The sequence below is a fragment of the Citrus clementina genome, unplaced genomic scaffold (genome assembly GCF_000493195.1).
Source record: "Citrus clementina cultivar Clemenules unplaced genomic scaffold, Citrus_clementina_v1.0 scaffold_3, whole genome shotgun sequence".
NCBI classification, from domain to species: domain Eukaryota; kingdom Viridiplantae; phylum Streptophyta; class Magnoliopsida; order Sapindales; family Rutaceae; genus Citrus; species Citrus x clementina.
This window is the reverse complement of record NW_006262339.1, coordinates 8486051-8509052: the sequence shown is the minus strand read 5'-3', so window position 1 is coordinate 8509052 and position 23002 is coordinate 8486051. Positions and strand designations below refer to the sequence as shown.

At 33.8% G+C, this 23002-nt stretch overlaps 3 protein-coding genes across 6 annotated transcripts in view; 1 reads left to right on the top strand and 2 right to left on the bottom strand.

Annotated features, from left to right (window-relative positions):
* The first annotated feature begins 10459 nt into the window (after window positions 1-10459).
* Window positions 10460-14971, top strand: LOC18050344 (ADP,ATP carrier protein ER-ANT1). The gene is made up of 4 exons (XM_006440746.2): window positions 10460-10597; window positions 11533-11812; window positions 13565-13936; window positions 14366-14971. Exons 2-4 carry the CDS (start codon window positions 11555-11557, stop codon window positions 14672-14674), a joined length of 939 nt encoding a protein of 312 aa, XP_006440809.1. The 5' UTR covers window positions 10460-10597; window positions 11533-11554; the 3' UTR covers window positions 14675-14971.
* A 442-nt stretch (window positions 14972-15413) lies between these two features.
* On the bottom strand, window positions 15414-16724 carry LOC18050343. Its single transcript, XM_024189198.1, has 3 exons — window positions 16329-16724; window positions 16134-16222; window positions 15414-15821 (listed from the first exon to the last, which is right to left on the bottom strand). Exons 1-3 carry the CDS (start codon window positions 16660-16662, stop codon window positions 15534-15536), a joined length of 711 nt encoding a protein of 236 aa, XP_024044966.1. The 5' UTR covers window positions 16663-16724; the 3' UTR covers window positions 15414-15533.
* A 3586-nt stretch (window positions 16725-20310) lies between these two features.
* Window positions 20311-23002, bottom strand: part of LOC18050342 (truncated transcription factor CAULIFLOWER A) — an 11454-nt gene continuing 8762 nt past the window's right edge. For all 4 annotated transcript variants that reach the window (XM_024188029.1, XM_006440744.2, XM_024188027.1 and 1 more), the window contains exons 3-9: window positions 22270-22348; window positions 22068-22132; window positions 21887-21986; window positions 21766-21807; window positions 21103-21144; window positions 20830-20945; window positions 20311-20719 (exon numbers count right to left, since the gene is read on the bottom strand). In XM_024188029.1, coding sequence (XP_024043797.1) covers window positions 20614-20719; window positions 20830-20945; window positions 21103-21144; window positions 21766-21807; window positions 21887-21986; window positions 22068-22132; window positions 22270-22348 — 550 coding nt within the window. In that variant the 3' untranslated portion in view covers window positions 20311-20613. The remainder of the gene's footprint in view (window positions 20720-20829; window positions 20946-21102; window positions 21145-21765; window positions 21808-21886; window positions 21987-22067; window positions 22133-22269; window positions 22349-23002) is intronic.

The following is a 23002-nucleotide window of genomic DNA, read 5'->3' as shown; positions in this document are numbered from 1 at the left end:
TTGTAAATTAATAATATTCTTAATTATGTAAATAAATTTTTTTATTAATTTTAATTTTAATTATGTAAATAAAAAATTATTATTAAGAGCAACACAAATGAAACATTATTATTAATAATATAATACAAAATTAAGATTTTCTTAGAATAAAATATTGATTATTATTAATTACTAATATTAAATAAATATAATACTATTATTTTTAAATAAATATAATAATATTATATTTTCAAATAAAAAGAGTATATAGTAATATTATTAATTCTCTATGAGTATAATAATATAATTTTTAAGTAATTTTAACTTATAATCAATGTAAATTATTATTTTTAATAAGTATAATATATAAAATAATATAATATTATTATTTAAATAAATATGATATTTATTTTATTTGATTAAATATAAGGATAAAAATAGAAGAGGGGGGAGTGGATTCCCACTCCCACCTCCCCCAATCCCACTCCCCCCTAAAATTAGTAAGTAAACAATAGAGTAGGAGGAATCCAGACTCCTCACTCTCACTCCAACAAGTAAACACTACCTTAGTTCGTAGTGCAGTATACTACTAGAACATGATTTGATTCAAGTGACATGTTGCTATATGTGTAATAAATTTTAAAAGAACATTGAAAATATCTATCAATTTGACTAAAGTAAAATATTAGTTACTATTGCATATGCTGGATAGAATAATTAGTTTTTGGGAAACTTATCTATTTAGTCATTTTCATAAAATTATTATTAAAGTTATGAAACAAAATTTCTTACTACAGTAAAAACTTATACTCATTTTGGACTAAATTATCCTAAAATGCACTTGGTTGATTATGCACGATGAAAACCATCACCCACGTTGATTGGTTGCGCGTGACAAAAACTATCGCCTGCATTAATTGGTAGCGGGCAATTGGAGCCATCCCCTGTACTGGCTGGCTTCCATTGACTACGTTGGTTACGGGTGATGGAAACCATCGGCAGTGAGAATGGTGACGATGGAGCCCAACGCCCATATGAATGGAGCTTAATGCCCTAATTGTCATGTTTTGATTTCTTTGTTGCACACTTAACAACATAATTGAATATGTCCAGCACACTTAACAACGCAGTTGAAATAATCTTCATGGAGACATTTTAACGGACACCTAATATGCCATATGTGACACAACCTAATCTTGATAAAATCAAGTTGAAACATTAAAAGAAGAAGTTTGTTGTTGATGGAAGCCACCGCAGTCAAAGGAAGTCGTTGTCAAAGCTAGTAAAACCATGGTGTAGGCAATGTTGTGCTTGTGGATTTAGAATTTGTTTTGCTTGTTTTAAGAGTAATTTAACACAAAATGGTTATATGTGGCTATTATGGTAAGAAATTTTATTACATGGTTAGTTTTGATAATGATTTTATGAAAATGGCTAGGTAGGTTTTGTACAAGAAGTTTGAAATTTGAAACTTTCCTTCTATTAGAAAGGAAGAGCAGAGCTTGAGCTACTATCGAGAGAAAAAAATGAATAAATAAATAATCATTGATATAATCTAAATACTTTTTCAACCATACACTTTGTAAAACTCAAATATTTCCTCATGACTATCAAATAACATACCAAAAGTTGACTCATATTTTTTCGGTTGCACATCTTCAACTGCATGCTCATTTTTAAAAATTATTATTTTTAATAACTACAACTTGCAGTCTTGTTTTTCTATGACAAGTATGTGTTGTCTTGTTTTCTATGACAAGTAGGGTTTTTTCTTTTTTCAAGAGTTTGCTTTCATTCTGCATCAATGACGTCTACAAACACAAGGCCGCAACTGGCCATGGAGGAGATTTATGCTTCTTTATCTATTGCCGAAGAAGATGAGGGGGGTCTCATAATAGCGGGAGAAGATGTTGATGATGGGAGGGCTGGCAAGGCTGATTTTCGATTTTGTTTGGTAGGAAGATTCCTGACGGAAAAGGTCATCAATTTCCCGGCTATGAAAAATACAATGGCAGCTCTCTGGCGTCCAGGGAAAGGAATTTGTATCAAAGCTTTGTCTCCAACGTTATTTCTATTTCAATTTTTCCATGAAATTGATATTCAGAAAGTGCTTGAATCAGGGCCTTGGACTTTTGATCAACACATCCTCATTGTCAAGAGATTGGGTGAAGCAGAACAACCCCAAATGGTGCCACTATACCACACATCCTTTTGGATCCAAGTCTATAACCTACCAATTGGTTTCCTTTCTGAGAAAGTACTGCAGAACATTGGCAACTACATTGGGGAATTCCAGGCGTCCGATGAAAATAATTTAATGGGGGTTTAGAGGAATTATGTGAGAATAAGGGTATCTCTTGATGTTCGGAAACCACTTAAACGTCGTATGAAGCTGAAGAAATCTGGGAGTGAGTGGATATGGATAGATTTCAAGTATGAGCGTTTGCATGTATTTTGTTTTATATGTGGATTGCTTGGACATACTGAGAAACAATGTCCATCTCTTTATGATTGTCATGAGAGTACCATCACAAAGCCGTATGGACAATGGATGAAGGCTTCTACAAGACGCAATAACATGAATTCCGGTGAGAAATGGTTGCGCTTGGCACCACCGGAAGCGGGAGAAGGAAAATATGGAAATTGCATGAAATCAGCAGATGATATGGCAATTGATTCCATGCATCCCGTTAAATCAGGCCTTGCCAAGTTACGTGATAGTGATGGAGGCGAGAATGAGGGGTCCATGTTGTTAAACAAGGCATCCCATATGTTGGTGCCAGCAAAGAGTCAACGTAATAATAAAGGGAAAGAAGTAATTGGTACTGGGCCTACAAAGGAGGGAGAGGAGGATTTTGAGATGGGCCTTGTGGTTGTAGAGAATAAGAGGAGAAGACCTAATCTAGAGCTGGAAGAAAATTCGGAATCTTAAAGTAGTGCCTCTCACATGTTGGAGTTAAGTGTATTTCAAAAAAACGGATTAGCGGTGGGCTCTGTCAATCGGGCCCACCGAACCCAATGAGTATTCTTAGCTGGAACTGCCGTGGGCTGGGCCAACCACGGACAGTTCAGGTATTATCAGATTTGGTCAAGCACAAAAAATCTTCTTTTGTCTTTTTAATGGAAACTCTCTGCTATAGAAATCAGTTGGAATGTCTTAAAAATAAATTGGGCTTTGAAAATCTATTTGTCGTGGATCGGGTGGGCCGCAGTGGTGGGCTGGCTTTGCTATGGGATGGAAATTATGAAGTTCACTTAATTAAATATGCAGCGAATTTTGTGGACATAGAAATTAGAAGAGCGGGTATGGGTCAATGGCGTATGACAGGCTACTATGGGTATCCTGAGTCAGCGAGAAGGCGAAAGTCATGGGATCTTATTCGCTACCTTGCTACCATTTCTTCTCTGCCATGGATTTGCTTAGGGGATTTCAATAACCTTCTCTTTAATTATGAGAAAAAGGGAAGTCGAGCTCACCCCAATTGGAAGTTGCGTGGATTTAGAGAGGCTGTGGATGATGCTGGGTTGGTGGATTTGAGGATGGAAGGGTATCCATTCACTTGGGAGAGGTCGCGTGGAACAGAGGAATGGGTTGAGGAAAGGTTAGATAGGGCTTTTGCAAATACTGCCTGGTGTGGTTTGTTCCCAAAGGCAAAGGTCTGGAGTGTGGAGGCAACATGTTCTGATCATTTACCCATTTTTGTGGACCCGAATCCTTCGGGTTTTACTCCTCGATACCCACGGTTTAGATTTGAAAATGTATGGCTTCGAGAATCGGAATGTGAGGATGTTGTTCAAAGGAGTTGGAGCTCTTCTGCTGGTTTCCAAATTCAGCATAAGCTAGCAGTATGTAGAGGGGATTTATCGGTATGGGGGGGAAAGTTGTGTTGGGATTTCTGTAAACGCATAGTGGAATGCAAACATCAGATGGCGTTATCACGTGGCAGGCGAGATCAAGAAGGGATGGAGACATTTACAGAAGCTAGGAAGCAGTACAATGAACTCCTTCACAGCCATGAAGTCTATTGGAAACAGAGAGCCAAATCTCTTTGGCTTAAAGAGGGGGATATGAACTCTCGGTTTTTTCATGCTACAGCTTCTAAGAAAAAGAAGAAAAACACAATTGAGAAGCTACGGAATAACCAGGGTATGTGGTGTTCAAACCCTTCTGAGATTGATGCATTGATTATTGAATATTTTCAAAATATATTTTCTTCTGGGGGATGCATTTGTGAACCAGTTTTAGCTTGTGTTGAGGCTAGGATCACTCCATTACATAACCAATTATTGTTAGAACCTTTTACGGCTCTAGATGTTAAAGAGGCTTTGTTTAGTATGCACCCAGATAAGTCCCCGGGGCCGGATGGCATGAATCCAGCATTTTATCAGAAATTTTGGCATATGGTGGGGGAAGATGTTACTGAGGCTTGCCTTAGCTACATTACGAATCGAGCTTTCTCGGAAAAGTTTAATAATACTTTGATTGTATTGATTCCTAAGCATATACAGCCTGAACACTTGACAGATATGCGTCCCATTGCATTATGTAATGTTCTATACAAAATTATTGCTAAAATGCTTGCAAATAGAATGAAGCTTGTTCTTGGTGAAGTTATTTCAGATTCCCAGAGTGCATTTGTTCCGGGCAGAGCAATCACTGACAATATTCTAATATCGACTGAAATAATTCATTACTTGAAGAGGAAGAAACAAGGAAAGACTGGAACAGCTGCGCTTAAGATCGACATGTCTAAAGCATATGATCGAGTTGAATGGAAGTTTTTAAAGCTCATGATGCTGAGAATGGGGTTTGATGAGGACTGGGTTGAGATTATTATGATGTGTGTTTCTACTGTGAGCTATAGGGTGATTAGAAATGGGATAGAAGTGGGACTAATTGTTCCAAGGAGGGGTCTCCGCCAAGGGGATCCGTTATCGCCCTATTTATTCATTATATGTGCTGAGGGGCTAAGTTCCTTAATTCGTAATCGTGAAAGGGCGGGATTCATTCATGGGGTTAAAGTGGCAAGGAGGGCCCCTGCAGTATCACACTTATTTTTTGCTGATGACTGTTTTCTCTTCTTTAAGGCCAATCACAATGAAGCTCGAATTATGAAAAGTTTGCTGGCTGTTTATGGAGCTGCATCAGGGCAGAAGGTGAATTTGAATAAATTGTCAATCTCTTTCAGTGCAAACATGGATGAGGATTCTATTAGCTAGGTGTGTGGCATTCTGGAAGTTCCTTTTACTGCCAATCATGGAACTTATTTGGGGCTGCCTTCACAGATCGGTAGAAAAAAGAGTATTGTATTTAATTTTATTAAAGAGAGAGTTTGGCAGCGGCTTCAAGGTTGGGGTCAGAAATTTCTGAGTAGGGCGGGGAAGGAAGTCATGCTGAAAACAGTTGCCCAGACCCTTCCAAATTATGCCATGAACATATACCTTCTGCCTCTGGACTTGTGTAAGGAACTGGAGATTATGATGAACTCCTATTGGTGGGGAAATAAGAGGAATAGAGGTAAAAGTATTCATTGGCTTCGATGGGATTCAATGTGTAAGCCGAAGTCTGTTGGGGGCATTGGTTTCAAAAAAATACATGACTTTAATATAGCCATGCTCGAGAAGCAATGTTGGAAACTTATGACTTATCCGCACTCTCTTGTAGCAAGGATCCTCAAGGCCCGATATTATCCTAGAACTTCTTTTACTGATGCTTCTGTTGGGTTTAATCCGAGCTATACATGGAGGTCACTTATGGCTGCCAAGAATGTTGTTGTGAAAGGAAGTCACATACAAATTGGGGATGGGCAGCAGGCTCAGCTTTCCAAGGACCCTTGGCTTCCTGATGTTCACAATGGCTTTATTACATCAGAGTTGGATGAAAGTCTTGCAACAGCTACGGTGGATTGTCTTATGGTTCCAGGACAACGGAGTTGGGATTATGATTTAATTACGGATGTCTTCAATTCAAGGGATGCTGGTCTTATTTTGCAGGTGCCTCTCAGCATTAGACAGAATGCAGATCGCTGGTATTGGCTGGCAGATTCTAAGGGGCAATTTACAGTTAGAAGCTGTTATAAACTGCAGAATTCTGAAACTAATGTGTCAAGCAGTAAGGTGTGGAAACGCTTATGGGGGTTGGAGATTCCAGGTAAGGTTAAACATTTCTTTTGGCGTGCATTGATGAATGTACTACCTACTGCTGATAACTTGCGGACTCGAAAGGTTGAGGTTTCCTCTATTTGCTCCATCTGTAATACTGCAAATGAGTATGTGTTGCATTGTTTAGTGGAGTGCTCTTTTGCTCACTCTTGCTGGTTATTGTCTTCTATTGGCACTTTTGGGAGATGTTTTTCTTTGATTGATTGGTTTGAGCAAATATTTACTCGCTGCTGTAAGGAAGATTGTAACTTAGCTGTGATGTTGTGTTGGAAGCTTTGGTTTAATCGAAATGATAAGGTGTGGAATGATCATTGTAGTCGAGCTCAAAGGCTGGTAAATGCTGCTGGCCATTGTCTGTTCCAATGGCAAGAAGCTAAAAGAAGAGCTTTCACTTTTGCAGAAGATGTCCAGTTAGGTCACGGCTCGGTATGTTGGGGCCAGCCTCCTGTGGGGTGGCTGAAATGTAATGTAGATGCAGGGGTATTTAGATCTCAGGGAAGAGTTAGTTTTGAAGGGGTGATCAGAAACTCAGGAGGTGGTTTTATTGCAGCGAAGTGTCAGAGTTTCCCTGGTTTTTTCCACCCTCGTGAGGCTGAAGCGTTGGCTGTCCGTGAGGCACTTAGCTGGATAAAGCATCTACAGTTATCTAAAATTATTATCGAGATAGATTGTTTAAATGTATATTCTGCTTTAATTTCTCAATCTGATAGTTCTAATGGTTTTGGTTTAATTATTGCGGATTGTAGAGATTTAGCTCAGTTAATTGGAGAAGTGGGATTCTCTTTTGTGCGTCGATCTGCGAACACCGCTGCCCACAGTGTAGCTAGGGTGGGGGGTTCTATGTCAGGTCCTGGAGAGTGGAGGGATGTTCCACCTCTATGGTTATATCCCATGTTGGCTATTCCTCTTGTTTAATGACATTTCCTTCATAAAAAAAAATAAATAAAATAATCATTGATATAATATTGTAATTTCAATATGTTTCATAGTAAATAAATTAAAGTCCCATTTAGAATTGAGATTGAAACGCTTTAAGTGGTTTATTTCATAAGTTTTGACAAAAATGATACTTGGTAATTTTTTTTAAAAGTTACTTATTTTATAAGATTCTCTACTTTGATAACAACTTTTAAAAGTAGGTAAGAATTGCTCTTTTAAAGATCATATTACAACTTTAATATTTTAACAAAAAGACAATTATATCTTATTTCTTTTATAAATCCAATATATAAATAAAGGCAATTTAAACTTTGCCTATTTTAGTTATTATATAATAAAACAACACTTTTATATTAAAATTTATCAAATGCATCTACTCTATTTTCCAAACTCATTGCAATCATAATAACACAGTTTACTAAACAACAAACTACTCTTTTAAATAAATACTTATTTCATCCATATAACATAAGCAATTTATTTCATCAATCACTGCAATCCTAAACTGATCCTTAATCTTGAGTTTTTGTATTTGTATCGTATATGTGATTCTCTATAGGGTACTTTCTATTTTTGCATTTTTTCCCTCCCTTTTTCTACCTCAATTGGTAAAGAGAAAAAGTGGAACCAAAGTTGACAATCTAGAAGACTAGGGTTTGTTTATAGTTTTATGCTTGACAATGAAGTATAATTTTAAAGTTTCCTTATTTTCTTGAAGGCCTAGCCATTCCTCAATTTCCCATTATTTGATAACCTCACCACAAATTTTTTTTTGGATTGTCCTACCTCAAATTCTTGTTATTTTCTTTAATGCAGCGGCACAAATCTTAAACAATACTGCATTAACAAGCTTCTGTTCACAATTTAAATTTGGTGTGGTTTGTGCACCGCTACGAAGAGAACTTGCTAGGAGGTATATATGCTTCACTTTCAGCCAAATGTATTGGATTGATATTTTTCCCCTGATTAAAAAGGTAAATGTTTGTTTAATCTTTATATTTTAATTTAAGTATTCATTGAGTCCATTTATTTTAAAGAATAACTCAAGACACCAATATAGTCAAATATGTTACATTTTTTCCTTTATTTTTTATTTTTCTTTTACAATAACACCCTTCGAATAAGATTCTTGAGATTAATTAATTCATCTATAAAAAAGTTGATCAGCAAATTAACCAATAGCTATTCACCAGTAAATTAATCTATAAATATCACTATGTAACAACTAGTATTTTTGTGTATTTATGCAACAATTTTGCTAACAATTATTTATAAATAAATTAATATCAGCCAAGTTAAAGTATTGTTTAACATTATTGCAGCAATCTTACTAATAATTATTTTTTAAAAAATTAATTTTTTTAAAATTAATCTTAAAAATAAATTAATTTTTATATTATTGTTAAGGTTAATTTGATAAATTATCATTTTTTTCTTTTTATAAATATCCTAAGAATATTGTTGAAAGGGTATTATTGTAAAAGAAAGTAAAAAAATAACGGTAAGAATGTAACATATTTAACCACAGGAGTTTCTTAAAGTATTGTTTTAAATATAAAAATTAAATAGATACTTAACTTAAAATATATGGATAAACGAGTATCTTAGACATACCAAAAATCAAATTTATATACAAAGAAACAATGTCATCTCAGACATGCAGTAAATCAAATCTATATACAAAAAACATAATGAGAGAATATTATTCATATGCTCCCCTTGGCATCGTAAAAAAAACTGGCCCAATCAACAACTCTCTTTTTTTTGTTGTTGTTAGTTTTTACATTTTTTACGTATTGAAGTCTCTACCACTAATATTTGAAGAATTTCATACCGCAGAAGATCGAAGGACCAACTGAAAGAGACAACCCAGATAATGTAAAAGAGTTACAAAGAAATTGTTGTTGGAGATCTACTTCTCATGCACGTTGTCGGTTGATGGAGATATCGATCATGAAGTATCTTATTTCTCCAAGGATATTATATTAGTAAGTTCAATGTAATTTAACTAGTTGTTTACGCTCTTATAAATAAATCAATTATGGATGTTTTAATGTACTAATGTGCTACTCGTTTCAAACACACGAAAACAATTTTCTATACTTCTTACGGAATTTATTATATGTATAATTTTGGGTATTCTATAATCTGTATCGATTTCTTTTAGGATATGTTTGGTATGTGATGTTGCATAGTATTTGGTGTGGATCCAATATTAAATTAAACCAATCACATATTTGAGAATTGATTGAAACTCATTGTGCTTGCTCTTGGGGGGTGTGCTAACGTGGTAGTTGCCGCAGTAGCTTGTCTTTTTTTTTTTTTTACTTTACAATAATAATAAATATAATTTTTTTAATTTAATATAATATTAATTTTATTTATTATTTTACATTATAATTATTATTATAAATTAATAATTTAATAATTTATTATTCAATAATATTATATTATATTTTAATTTATAATATAATATTATTTTTTTACTTTTACATTATAATTTATTAATAAATTTATAATTTAATTTGATTAATAATAAATACTCAAATAGTATATAAAATATAATATAACATTACATTATTTAATTATTGTAATATAATTAATATATAAAAATTAATTATTTTTAAATAATTTAATATAAAAATAATAAATATTTAAATATGAATAAATTTTAATAATATTAATTTAAAATTAATAATAATATAAAAATATTATTACACATGTTTCAGAACTCTTACTTGGATAGTTGGATTATTTAGCACAATTTATTTTGTTATTGAATATGTTATAACAATTGTGTCACTTTATCATTTTGTGATTATTTTTGTGGTGTATATGAACTTTTATTCTATCATTCTAAAATGACTTTTGAACTAATCTTGTAGATTTTAACTATTTATTTTTGTTGTTATATTATTTGGAGATTATTTGATTAAATTATTTGTTTCGATATTTAACAGGTTATATATTTAGAAAATACTGAAAATAAATGTTTTGCTTCTGAAAATTAAAGGATATAACATTTGATCTTTATGAAGAATTATGATTTTTTTAACATTTACACTAAAAAAAATTGTTAAATTCCTAAAATTTAAGACTTATATATTTAGTATTTTTTTAAGTACTGCTAAATATTATTTTCTAAATACATAATTTAAATTAATCACAAAAAATTAATACAATACAGTATATCACCAAATATTATACAATATTATCATACTATATTACTAATGCAATACAATATAATATACTATATCTATATTAAAATAATAAAATATAATATAATACATCGTGTCAAATAGACTCTTAGATAAAAAAGAATAATATTAAAAATGTTATGGGAAGTATCTGCAATTTTACAAATATTACGGAAGCCACTATAAATTTATCTTCTTTGTTTCTCAATTTTCACGAATAAACCCCTGCCTTTCAAACTTGCCAAGTTGGCTCTCGATTCTAACTACCAACTCAACCTCTCACGCTTCGCTTTGCTCGATTACAGAGATTTACAAACCTGGTTATTTTCGTCTCTTATTCTTTATATGTTATTGTATTTTTATTTTCAATTTCATTTATCGCTTCTTTTAAATTTAATGCGGTTGTGCATTAATGCATAGAGTTTTTATTTCATGGGATTCAATTTAGAAACTTGAGAATCTTGGTGGGTTTTTCAGTAATGAAGTTTCTTAGATTTTACTTCACTGAGTTTAATGGTGCATTATGGTGGCCCTTTTATGTTTTTTTTTCCTTGTAACAGCTTTCATGTTGATTTGAATGAACCACTGTATATAAAGCTCTGAAAAAAACATAACTTTGCTTGCTTTTCAGTGTGTTGAAGCTTGGCAAATTGAATTCACTAGATTGATTGAGTTTTTTCAGCTTGTGGGTATTGCAGCATTCATGGCTCTCAAATAAGTAATGAAAGTAAATTTTGTTCTTGGAAGTACTCATGGCATGTATCGATTAGTTAGGAAATATGATTTAGCAGCTAGTTGCAATAGTATAGGTTGCAGTTTCCAGCTTCAACTTAGATATGGATGATTTTGATTAAATCAAAGTTCTTGCTAAATTTGTACCAAGTCAAATTTGCAAAAAGTTGGTTAAATTTTGTTGGCTTGCTTGGTCACTGAAGTCTGAATTAAGTGTCCTTATTCTTCTTTGTGCGCTCAAGGGTGGTTGGTTGATGCGTGAGTTTTGTAGTTTTTTTCTTCTCTATGAATATTGGATCACACGTTAATTTTATAGATAGTAGCCTTTTTGGAGAATGAACCACAAGTAGAGAACTACTGTTTATTTAATTTATTTTTGGTGATGAGTTTTTAATTTATTGAGAGCAAAGATTCTTTTGTGGACGTCTTCAGTATTTTCCTTTTAGATTTTTGGGAAATTTGTTATCTTAGTATTTACCGCCATGCTCTTTTTTTTGAGTTGTAACCTTCTTTATAACCACAGGCTGCATAGAGAGCAATTGGAAATGACAAAAACATCTGAGAGATTTTCTACAGATTTTGTAATGGGAGGCGCTGCAGCAATTATGGCGAAGAGTGCTGCAGCGCCAATTGAGAGAGTGAAGCTTTTGTTACAAAATCAAGGAGAGATGATTAAGAGAGGTCAACTCAGGAGGCCTTATATGGGTGTTGGTGATTGCTTTAGGAGGGTCTTGAGAGAGGATGGTCTGCTGTCCTTTTGGAGAGGTAACCAGGCCAATGTCATACGATATTTCCCCACTCAGGTATTGTGATTTTCTCTTCTATATGAGCCTGCTGTTTGATCTTTTTTCTTAAAGAGTGGATTTCCTAGGTTGGCATCTTGAATTTTGATTTGAAAGTATGTGCCCCATTTTTCCATGGAGATGTTGATGAGAATTAGTTAGCCAAAATGTTTTATTGATAGTCTTTATTTGTAGACAAACGTGCAATTTTTCTCATAAAAGCGACTGAATTCATATCCTCTCTTTTGGGACCACCTGCATACTTTAAGAATAGCTTGATGGGGGTTGCCGGGTCGACTAGCTGGTTCTCATAACCAGCATCTTGGAAATTCTGTTTTTTATAGGAGAAATTTTATTCGATTTAATTTAAATATGTTGATATTAAAGTGATGATTTTAGCTGAGTAGAACATGGATGTGTGTAGAACATGACTGTGTGTATTATTCTTTTATTCTTTAACAATTTGCTGTCATATCTTTTTATTTTCCTATAGATTGCAAACTGGCATTTGGTACCAACAGGTACGGCAATTCATATCGATATTTTGGGCTAAAAGTGTTCATTTTCAACACGATGTCATTTAGTTCAATGTCCATTGAATTCTTTTTTTATTAGTTGCCGTCAAAACTTTTGCGTGTTAGATTGATGGAAATTTGTCAAACCTTTTTTTGTCACAACTGTGTGATGCACACTGTTGTCATCAGCTTGGCAAGTTATTCATTTTTCATATATGAATCATGATACCACTAAAAACCAAAGAAATTTAAACAACTTCCAATGATACTGTCCCACTAATCTAATTACAAAAACTCACTATAGCAACTAGTTAAGGCATCCAAATCTAGGCTTCTCTACATAGGCAATATTTATGGGCTTTACTGGTACAAGCTTATTAAGCATATGAAATGGCTAGCATTTTGTCTTTGGTACCTTCTGGTGAATGTATTTTGGGTTGTTTTGGTTTGGAAAACTTTCAAGCAAGGTTTACGCAGATATCTCCGGCTTGTTGAGTTTTTTCTTTGAGCTCTGCCACAACTTCTTTTCAATTTAACATAATTTTCTTTCTATTATTCATCACTTGCCTTCAACTGGCTTTCTCGACAGAGATCTTAAACATGTAATTGAGGCGGCAATTATAAGCATTGCTTAATTAAATAGTTCTTCAGTAATTTCATCAAACGCATGAACTAAAACTTTCTGTTTCTGTGCATGTGGGTGGAAAGACGCTGTCATTGATTCATTGTTCACATCAATTCACAATTTGCAAACCTGAGAGGCATACTTTTTCAATGAAAATAGTTTGGTTACAATTATTTATTCATTCGACTTCCACCGCTTGCTAGTTCACTGTGGAACTCTGTAATTTCTCCATGAGAAAGTCACGTTTTAAAAGTGTTTAATAAGATCCATTGAAATGTGGATGGATTTTACTTGACCTGAGTACAAGCTTTTTGCAAGCACCTTGTTTAATCAAGATTACTGATAGCAGATATTTTGTGTGTACCGTAAGATAATTCATTCCATTGCCATTTGATTGTTGAACTCTTCCAGTTGTGCAAGAATAGAAGAGATTCCTTTTACGAATGATTATGCAACTTTGCAAAGTATGACATGTTGAACTGTCAAAGAGAACAAATTAGGAGATCTAGAAAGCTTTCTAGTTTTTATTGATTAAGAAACACTGTCTTTTGGTCTGTATTGATTTCATCCCACTTTTTATATCCGTACTACCTCCCTAATTTTATCACTGAACAGATGTTCGATTGTCCGTAGGCTTTTAACTTTGCATTTAAGGGTTACTTCAAAAACCTTTTTGGCCGCTCAAAAGAGAAAGATGGTTACATAAAGTGGTTTGCTGGAAATGTAGCATCAGGAAGTGCGGCTGGAGCAACAACTTCGTTATTTCTGTACCACTTGGATTATGCACGTACCCGTTTAGGCACTGACGCGAGGGAGTGCCTTATCAGTGGTCAACGTCAGTTTAAAGGGCTACTAGATGTGTACAGTAAAACATTGTCAAGTGATGGAATAGGGGGCCTTTATAGGGGATTTGGGGTTTCAATAATTGGAATCACTTTTTATCGCGGCATGTATTTTGGACTCTATGACACAATGAAGCCCATCATTTTGGTGGGGCCTTTAGAGGTAACTTTCTACATCTTAATTAACTTAAACTTGTAGCCATGTATTTCATGGTAGCTGTCTGCTCAAGAAGTGTTGAATGTAGTTCAGACTTTGAGCTGAAACATGGTTTTAATGTATATACATGGATGTTTATACAGATGGATACTGCTGCAGGCTGATAACATGTGGGCCCTCTCAGTTTATATCCTATTATAAATAAAATAACAGCCAAGTGGTTTTCAACATCACATTTTAGACTTCTTACAAGATTCATCGTATAGTTGTTGCTATAATCGTCCTTATGATAATTTGTTATCTTAAGTTACTTATTTCTTAGTCTTATGCATAAGTGCATGCATGGTAGGAGATTGTGCTGTCAGTTTCTTGGTCATACCGGGCAAACAATTCCAGCCTTTTATACTCTAAGTTAAGCTATTCACTTGTTTGCAGGGGAATTTCTTTGCTAGTTTTCTGTTGGGTTGGAGCATCACCAGTGTCTCTGGGGTTTGTGCCTACCCCTTTGACACTCTGCGACGGAGAATGATGCTTACTTCTGGACAACCCATTAAGTATGACGGTGCTGCACACGCGTTACGTGAGATCATTAAACTTGAGGGTTTCAGAGCACTGTATCGAGGGGTTACTGCAAATATGCTTCTTGGTGTGGCCGGGGCTGGAGTTCTTGCTGGGTATGATCAGCTTCATCGAATTGCATATAGGCATGGTTATATATTTGAGCCACGTCAAAAGGTACTGTAACAAGACTTCTGTACTTGGAATTTGTGAACTAGTGTAGGTCTTAGTTGATTGATTCAAAGCTATAAAGTGATAGAAATTTAGGGACTTAAAAAGTACAAGTAAAAGCAAATACGCAGAAAGTGGGGGCAAGGGAAGGTGAGGAAGAAAATGTTGATATAGTGGGGTATTCCTTCATCCCTGAATGCCTATGAGGGAATCAGTGGTTCCATGTGCTCAATTTGTACAGTTGCAATAAATAATTGTTTTATTTGTAAAACGGACAGTAAATAATAAGTGCGGATGAAGAAATTGTTGAAATCTTAAAGCCGTCAATGTTTGTGGTTTTTGTTCTTGATTTGATTTTTGGGCTATGTGCATCTACCAAAATGGAAATTTCACTTGTAAATTGTAATTCAGAATTTTCAGTTTTATGCAAATCATTTTCCTCGGTGAAGCTTCTAGGTTATGATGTGGTATTTTCTGTTTTCGCCAATGAGAAAGACAACCTAAAATTCATTGAATTTTTTGCATATTTTCGGGTTCAATCTACAAATTCAAATGCTTCCAACCTTCATGGTGTTAGCAATGAACATAGTCTGTAAATCATCTGGATCTCTCTCAACTTTGTGACAGGGAAGAAAAAGAATCAGCTGTATGTCATTCCTATTATTAAGGTATATTCTCAGTATGCATTTTTCTAGCTTTCATTCATTAGGAAAGCTGAGAGGTACTTGACTGAATGTGATATCAAACAATAAATAAAGGAAAGATCCCTTGAGAATTACCTGCTGATGCGTCACTCATACAATTTGATGTACCAAGTACACACAATTACTCCAGCAAGCAAAAAAATTCAGTAAACAAATTGTACTAAACATTACTAAGCCAAAAGCCAGAAATTCTTGTGACGCTTAGTGGTAATCAAGTAGCCACCAAGCTTGCTGCTCTTCCTCCTCACGGCGATTGTCATGCGTGAAGAATTTTGGATGCAGTAATCAGCAATGTCACCTACAGCCTTCTTCTTGCTTGACCATCTATTCATCAATGTCCATACAATTGATTTCCTCCTTTGCCCAAGAACCAACAGTGACACATTCTGCCTCTTTGCTTCTTCTACAATTATGGGTCCTTTTTCTTTCCCTTCCGTTATTGCTATCTCAACTTGCACCTGTTGGGAAACAGCAACAATAAAGCACATCAAAAAATCAAAAGTTGAATGTATAAAATTTTGACATGCAATGGGATAAACATATGTGGCTTAAAAATGAGTTTCGTAATTTATTAATTTTTTGGTTGATGCTGCATATGGATTCAATTATTTTGGCCATTTGTTGACTTGTTGCAATGATTTGTATGAAAAGAATTATAATGGCAGACAAGGACATTTCAAGAAAAATAATAATAATAATAATAATTGTTGACTTGTCTACAAACTTAATTCTGTTAGCATTTTCCAATGTCTACATTGAAAATCACTTACCCCAGGCTTCTTCAATTGGCAAGTACTTTTCATGGAATGAAGCTTTTCATAAGCCCTTAAGTAAAGCTTCTTCCCTTTGGTCTCCTTAACTGTCCCAGAAGCCGAAACACATCAAATTAATCAGATAAATTTGCACTTAATTACTTCTTGCAATGCAATTAAAGTGATTAAAATGAAATCAATTAAGCTGACAACCTTGTTTGGAAGACTTGGCAATAACATATAAAAGAACGATGGTATCTTGGCATTGAACAGTGTGTGATAACGCCCATTCAAGAGCTCCCTTAGCATCAAGACTCGAATCAGCCACAACCATCACCTTGTTGCCATACCTCTCACTTCCTGATGATTCATTGCCTACATACTCGACCTCCTCAGCGTTGCCGCCGCCCAAAAACTCGACGTTTTGATCAGTTTCAACGGAATTTTTAGACACTTTTTTACGTTGAAGAGACGGCGAATGCACCCGAACACGAGAAATGGAGCGACTGATGGACAGTCTGGGAGATCTGCTATGCGACTTGGCCATAATTTTCTTTAACTTGGTGTGGGAACGTAGCTGGCTAGCTAGCAATTTATATAGACGAATGTTCAATAATGCTGCAATTATATGTTTGACTTTTAAGTGTTAATGTATATGTTTGGTCAACGTTATTCTTGTTTGTTTCTTTTGATTTCTGTGTGGTGGGGCTTTTCTTGATTGAACGTGCTGGCCATGAATGAAACTGTGCATAGGTTGGCGTCTTGAATCTTATTGCTTTTAAGTCGTGGAGTTTGCCAATTTGTTAAAAATGAAATAATTAATGATTTTGACTCGTTTTCTAGAATAGTTTTAGGGAGTGGTCTCTTGCTGTTTCATTTTTTTTGAAAGATCAAGCATATGAATCTATGGGATCTTTTTGAACGAATGTTGAAATCATTTTAAAAATTGGTCTAGCATTCTTGCCAAGGCTATTGCTCTGGTAGGTGGTGAAGGTTTTTGAAAAGGGAATGAGATAATTAAGTTTTATATGGACTCTAATTATAATGCTGGTATATGATAACAAATTGATTATTTTATGTCAAGAATCATTCTTTTTGCGTTCCATTATTGCACACAAGAAGAAGAAGAAGAAGAAGAAAAAGGATTCATAATTATTAATTGGAAATGACTACTACGGTGGAGCTATTCCAAACCTTCAGGATTAGTTGTCAAATCTTGCTACAACAGCATTCATGTGCTATTAATAATAATATAAGACTGATAATTAGCTACACATAGAAAACTGATTAAGGAGATGACATCAGTTTTCACTTTTCATGCATCATGTGCGGTATCTATCATGTTTTTTTATTTTTTATTTTTATTTTTTTTTCCGCATGAAGTGTTGCTGATAGACGTGTCACCACATCAAGATTCTGTCATTGTTTAATTGGACCATCAAGAAATTTTAATTTAATCCAACTGTCTCCAATATTTTCGGCCGAATTCAATTTATGTTTGTATGCGATCATGACTGGCTTGCATTTATTCCTCAATTCTCTCCGACTTCTTTTACGTGCAAGCCACAAATCTACAAACCCTTTTCGGAGCCATTTTTAGCTAGCCCCCCTTTTCTTATCCCTTTGAATAATGGGCATGCACTGCAAAAATGCGGAGGCTGAAAAACACTTGGGGAAAGATACCTAGTCAAGATTGGATGACTCTCATTGGGATACAAAGATTGGCCGTTTACATATTTTGCAGCAATCTTTAATTAATGCTGATACGGATGGAGCCAAAGCATGGTAGTTCACAGTTTGGAATTGGATTTTTGTTAACTATTTCAGCCGTGAACGTTGATTATTTGTCACTGAATCTTATGTGAGCGAAATAATAATACCAACTTCATATGGCAAATTCAACTACTTATGCCGCATGGGCTGTTTATAAGGGATCCGCTTAATTAGGACGTTCATAAGTGAAATAGTAGATTGATGTATGATAATGTGTAAGTAAGAGATGTTTTTGATATTTCAGTAATTTTTAAAAAAATTAGTGATATTTGAACCTATCAAAATACCCGTCGTGTCTCTTTATTTAATAAATTCACTATTAGATTTAAAATTTGGAATTTTACTCCGTACACCTACTCTAATTCCAATTACAAATATGTCCTCATTTAATTAAATTCTTTAGCCATTGTTTACTAAATAAACCCCATCAAATCTACTTGCACAGCCATTGAAAGCGCAGTACTGGAATGAATAGGATAAAAAAAATTAAATGCTGGCAGCTAATTAATTTTAATTAATATATTCGGCTCCATTTAACTGTAAAAAGTTTGATATCACCATTTCAGGCAATAAACACATGCTGGAATTGAATAGATTTAACCGTACAAATTAATAAATTATGCTTGAATTTGCAGTTGTGTGATACAAGTCAGAATCATGAAGCTTGATCTTTCACTTGTCCTTAATCTATTAATTTCCATGCCTAAATAAGAAATAAATCAATTAATGAACTCCATAGCTAATCAATGTCCGTCAGCAATCCGGTGTGAACTTTTTAATTTAAGGCTTTCATAGTACTATATAACTAACCCTATCCATAATATTTTATAGAGTCTTGAATTATTTTTTTTTATATTATCAGTGCAATAGTTCTTTCACTAGACCAAAAATCACTGGTTCACGATTACTTGCTTTAGTTAAACTAAATTGAACATTTGTTTTTGGGTTTTTTTGCTAGTAGAAATTGAGATTAAGGTGTGGTAACTAATTTTATTTTCGGCAATTCCATTATATCACCAATAGATATGCCCAATGGGCCGGCCATTAAATAAAGGCTCATACGTGCTCGTGCTATGCCGTGTCAATTTTTTTTGCTTAAGCCCAGCCCCACATGTGTCATCCCCATACGTGTTGTGGCTAAGAAAAAAAAACCTAATAAATTTTTTTAAAATTTTTTTAAGAGTACATGCCAAGTTGTCGGCATATTTTTTCAAGCCTATATACTTTTTTTGGGTCTGTGTACCTTTATTCAAATTTAATAGAATTGAAAATTCAAAACTCAAGTCCATATTCAATAATAATAACTAATAGTAGTAAGAGAATATAATATTAATTACTAAATTTGACCTTATGGTATTAGAATTCTTTTTTAATACTTAATAACAACAACAATAATAAATTTTTCTTAAAAGTTAACTTAATTGTTAACTTGGACTTACATAGAGTCGTATATCATAGTTCACAATAATATTAATACATATTTATAAAATTATGATATTTATAATTTTATTTATTAAAATCATTATATCAATTATTTATTTAATAAATTATAAACATAAATCAATTATAGTATTTTTTTAAACTTAAGAATTAAATGAATTTAAAAGATTCAATTTCAAGATATTTGTAAAATCATAAAATTTTAAATTTATTTTTAATAAAGAGTGAAGCGTGCTTATTGTGGGATTTTTTCACGTACTATGCTTTTAAGGCTCGCGTGCCTAAAATTCTAAACTCGGCCCAGCCCGCGTTCGTGTCATGCCGTGCTGCGTGCCCCACCAAAACATACCCATACAGTGCCACGTGCCATCCAACCCATTGTTCTATCTTTAATTGTCAATACTGTAAAACATATTTGAGTTGAAAGCACTTTAGTTTTAATTGGATTACAAGAGTGTTTGAAAATGGGGTGTAAGGAGCAGTATAAAAATAATTTAGTTCTGTACTAGTGTCCATGATAGTAATTTTAAGTAATAAAAATAATTTAAAAAAATGAGTGCGTAGGGTATTTGGATGGGTTTAAATACTATCATTCTTTATAAAATAATAAAAATAAATAAACTAAATTTCTGATGATTCACAAAATGCCAGAATTTAGCATATTTGATCTCGTTGGATGAACGAATACAGAAAAATAACAAAAATAAAATTGAATCCTATAGTTATTCATAATAATTCAATTAACAAATCTCTAAAGCTCAAATAAATACCAAGGACCCATGTTATGCTATCTACATGGACTAAAAAAACTACTCGAATAAGACTACCTTGCGTCCTTGCCTAAATAATAATGAAACTCCAGACAAGAAGCCAAATCAAAACAAAATACAAAGTAAGAAAGAAGTCTCCAAAACTAATAACCTCTTCTTTGACTGGAAATTCTCGCACAACATAGTCTAATACATCATTAAGAATTAGCATGTATTGAATTTCTAATCATTCAAATAACCATCCAATACTATAAATCTTCGGTGATTCAGTCCATTATAACATAGAAGATTACATGCAAGCTGAAAGTGGATATTGAAATGGTGTACATACCCTTATACAAAGTATCAATGGTACATAAAACAAACCTTTTTACAGCTCTGGACATATAATATAACATGTTAAGATGAGTGCTCGTCCATATGCATATATAAATTTCTTGTTCTGCTAAATTTCATTAAGCAAAAGATGAATCGCACATACTGATAGTAATCAAGAACTCATGATCTGTAAATTATTAATGAAGGTGACGAAGCATCCAAGCGGGCAGCAGAGCGTTAGCTCGATGTCCTGTCGGAGTATCCTCATCCTCCTCTCCGCTGCCCCCTCCCATTTGGTAAGAGCTGCATGCATGCAGCGTATTAGAAATATTGCCACATTTTTAGTACTCTAATAATGTGATTATTGATTGATGGCGCAGAAATTAATTAAAGAGAGAGCCATAGAGAGTGACCTATTGGTCAATGTCTGCATTAGATGAACATTGGATGAGTTCCAGTCATGATTTAGCTGCTGCTGCTGTTCCCTGCACTGCGCCTCTTGGCTCAATAGCTTCTCCTTTTCTTTTACCTTGTTTCAATTAATCAAATTATGTATAAAGTACGCAAAGATTTGTCAGAAACAAAATGGATATTTTATATATATATATATATATATATATATATATATATATATATATATATATATATAGCTAGAGGGCTGATATTTGAGAATTGCGAAAGTGTACCTTCTTTGCAAGCAAGTTGTTTTGCTCTTTCAATAACTTGTCCTGTACATATAAGTAAATGAAGTTATAAAAACCTATGAAACAACTTTGCTGAAAACTAAAGCTCACCTATACATATTGTTAAGGATTAAACTCCCTAATCCTTTATAGGAGTTCACTTTAACCACAAAAGCTACTGCTGCAAAACTTTACAGAAGCCCATGGCTCTAACTCGGCTTAACTTATAATTAAAAGTTAGGTCAAAAGTTGAGGGTTGCTCAAGTCTCTTTTTTCCTAGTTCATGTCACATGGTAAGATATTATTAGTCCATTTGTGCAAGAGTTTGACTCCAGCACAATTTAGTATCCCATAAAACTAGCTCATACGAAAAGCTACCTTTAAGAGAACAAAGTTGCCCAAACTTAATATACTCAATCTTAGATCATGTGGGATTATTGCCTTAACAATGTTCACCAAGATAAGAAGAGTTTACAAGACAATCTCACAAACATGGATCCTAATGCATGAAGGAAACCCCCAATATACCCTTACTAATAAATTTCAAGTCCATGCATGAATGCTTCAGTGTCAAGACTATAATTAGGCTCCACACATCCTACGCATATAGATGTTTTGCATGAACAACAATTAAAAATTAAAGAAGATTATGCGGTTCGGCCTCACCTTTTTCTGAAGCTCTGAAATGGATTGAAGCATGAGTTGGTTCTGCAAATGAAAGCTGATTTAATCAGTTGCATGTTTAATGGACCAAACAATGAAAGCTTATACTTTATAGTGAAATCACCTTTCTTGATCGAATGAGTTTAAGACCAGAATCAATCTGCTGCTCTACACTTTGAAGCTCTTTGAGACTTAAGTCTGCAAGATCCTCTCCCATGAAATGCCTGGAGATATTATATATCACGACTACATATGTCATTAATAGTTTAATTGATTTATTCGAAAACTTGCGTTCATGTGCATACTTTTGATTTCTTTGTAAAACCTCCATCCTAGCTTTAAGCTTGGAATATTCCAATGTCCAGTTTCCCTGTGACAATATATATTATATATGGCATTGTTAACATATAGCTCGAACAATAAAGTACAATATGCCAATACTGTTTCGAGATGCTTTTAGAAAAGAACTCATGAATTTCGAATTTGGCCATAAAATAGGTGGCATACATTTGGTTCAATCTCATTTGCTTGAAGCTGCCTCTCCGCATAACAATACCTCTCATATCGTTCAAGGATTCTTTCCATGCTGATACCAAAACAAAAATAATGTTATGCTTGTAAGAACATAGAAGTATAATATTCTAGGTCAAAGTATGTGAAAGAGTTCCGAATTAAATAAATTAACTAGAGCAATATATGCCTGGCAGTACATTAATGCATTGAAACTCTTAAAATATCATATAGCTTCAATTCAAATTCGTTAACATTCAAGATAACAGTTCCACGATGTTGAAAGTGTGATTAAAAATAGAAAGGAAGAAGGCAAGAAAGGCAGCCAAAAGTTGGTGTCTTTCAAGAAGTCAAGAAAAGCAGCCAAAATTCAGTGCCTTCCTTGAATAATTTGCCCTGATTATAGACAAGTTTTGCATATAAAAGGAAGAGAGGAAGAAGAACATGTTATCGAGAAGCATTCAAAATTTAGAGAGCTAAACAATCTAATGCGAGTTAAGCATTGAGTGAGTATTAGGAACCTTATTATTTTTGGTGTATTAGGGTCTGAGTGAGAAATTTTTTTTCTGAAAATGTGGTTGTAACTATTTTTTACATAGTAATTGTTTTTTGTTGTCTTTTGACAATGACCATGGTTTTTCTATAAATTTAGAGTTTTCTACATAAATATTGAATTTTGAGTTTCATATTGTTTTCCACTTAATTTTTCTATTAATTTGTTACTTGAAAA